The 2,148-nt window shown below is 29.6% G+C and overlaps 1 protein-coding gene across 1 annotated transcript in view; it reads left to right on the top strand.

Annotated features, from left to right (window-relative positions):
• Positions 1 to 2,148, top strand: part of GCA (grancalcin) — an 18,995-nt gene extending 16,847 nt beyond the window's left edge. Inside the window, exons 7-8 of the mRNA XM_017890968.1 lie at positions 238 to 296; positions 944 to 2,148. Of these exons, the coding sequence (XP_017746457.1) occupies positions 238 to 296; positions 944 to 970 (86 nt within the window). The 3' untranslated portion in view covers positions 971 to 2,148. The remainder of the gene's footprint in view (positions 1 to 237; positions 297 to 943) is intronic.

Genomic DNA, 2,148 nt, shown 5'->3' with positions numbered 1-2,148 from the left:
TATTCACTGTTAAATCTAATTAGTTTTAAGGCTTTAAATATTAAGCAATATAAATGATAAAAACTTGTTATATGTTATTTTTGGAAGTTTTTCTTCATATCTCTGTTGCCTGGGCTATTCAATCACTTCTAAGATTTAATTGAATATGAAATTATTCTTTTTTTGTACCTGGGGGCACTAAATATTTGGAACTATGTATTTTAAATTTCAATAAAAAAATAATTTCTTTGTTTAAAGATTTCTTTAGGAAAAGAGACCACTTGCAACAAGGGTCTGTGAATTTCATGTATGATGATGTGAGTATCCTGCTTTTGGTATTTATACTGCATTCTAGATGCGTTCTTAGTTAGTAAAAAAATTTAAGTGATCCCAAGTACTGGTACTGGAAATAATATATTTTGTATGCCATATACTTTTCCATATTTTTCAGCTTAACACAAATATAAGATTAACATTGGCATAGATGCCAAACAATTTGACTTCATGTTAAATTGTAAATATACTTTTCAATTTTATGACAGGCTTTTGAATTAAAAAAAATGAATCACTTTTAAGGGCCAAAACCACCATTAGTTTTAAAAGGGTAGTTTACTGTAGTGATATTTTTTCTCAGGGAGGGAAAAATTTTAATCCATGACACATTATGAAGCTGTTCATTTCTCATTTCAAATGGTTACTATTAACCTGATATTCAGGGTTTTTAAAAATTCAAGCTATAAGACAGTTATATTTTACCTGTGCTTTAATGTTTCAGGGTTTTTGTTTTGTTTTTCTTGTATTTACTGATGAAAGTTATGGGGTCAACATTACTGGTATTTATTGGCTTGAATTATAAGCCTTGGAAACAAACTTTTCTCTCTTAAGAAAATGCTCTTGTGGAATATAGTCAAAACAATTAAAACCATTTTATTCTTAATAGATAATAATTTTACTTATGTATTAGTTTTTGCAGGGCACTATGGCAATTTGAATGTTTAGAATTCTAAACCTGAAGAGACACTGTGAATTCTTTTGCTTGGAAGAAGTGAACTGGACTACTTTAAAACTTTTAAGGATTTTCCATGTTCTTCCTACCCGTTAAGTCTCTCTTCCCTTTCTGTGTGTTTTTATTTTAGCAGATAGTTCAAAACAATAAAAGATTAAAAAAAAATTTGGTGTATTACTGCTTTTGGAAAGGTTATCTTACAAATATGTGCATATTGTCATAAAATATTGGTGTATGATTATTTGATTTAAATAATGCTTAGCCTTAATTTTTAACAATGTAAATTTAGAGGAATGTACTTTACAAGATAGATTGTATAAGAAGCCAAATGATAAAAGCCTAGAAAAAACTAATTTATACTTATCCAAAGGTTACAAATTAGACGTTAAATTTTGTTTGTAGTTGGTGGTGTTTGAGGGCCAACTAGAAATGAAAGCCTGGATTTTGTGCCATGTTCGTAAGATAGTTTGTTCCTTGATCAAATAATCAGAGAAAAGACACTTAAAGATCTTTGTCTGTGAAGAAGAAAATTATCTCCCCAGTCAAATCTGTGGTGGGATAAGACTACAGAAGGCATTATTTTTTCCTTTTTAATTTTTTGTTGTGTATATTTTGCTTCAATATGTTTTATTGTCTTCTCTAAGCAAACAGTTCTTAATAAACAAAGTATTTCTCTCTGCACCCTATTTCATTAGTGAAGACATAGTTCCCCTAAAATGGCATCCTCCTCTAAATCTAGACTTTTGGAAATGGTGTCTATTTTGATGATATGTCAGCATTCAAAATTGTCCTAATTAAATTGTTGTTTAAATGTAATGTCAGCTGTTTATAAAGTTAAAGAAAAAAAAAACAAGTAATTAACCACTCTGATTGCTCAGAAATTATACATTTGACTTATTTGACAATATTAACATTAGTGGTGGCTTTGCTGTTAAAAACCCAGTAAGTATTTTGAGTACATCTATGTGATGTGGTGTTTTGAGCATAGTAGGCACCACAGCAACTTTTCTGAGTGGTACTAAAACTGCCGAAAATGCAAAGTAGAATCACCAGATCTTTAGTGTGCAGTATCCCTGGTATAAGATGTTATGATTAATGTAATTTCTTTCTTGGCAAACACCTCATGTCTTAGTGAAGATTTAATAAACCACATATTTTTCTTA

The sequence above is a fragment of the Rhinopithecus bieti genome, unplaced genomic scaffold (assembly GCF_001698545.2).
Source record: "Rhinopithecus bieti isolate Rb0 unplaced genomic scaffold, ASM169854v2 scaffold_19966, whole genome shotgun sequence".
Classification (NCBI taxonomy): Eukaryota; Metazoa; Chordata; class Mammalia; order Primates; family Cercopithecidae; genus Rhinopithecus; species Rhinopithecus bieti.
This window is presented reverse-complemented; position numbering and strand designations above follow the sequence as displayed.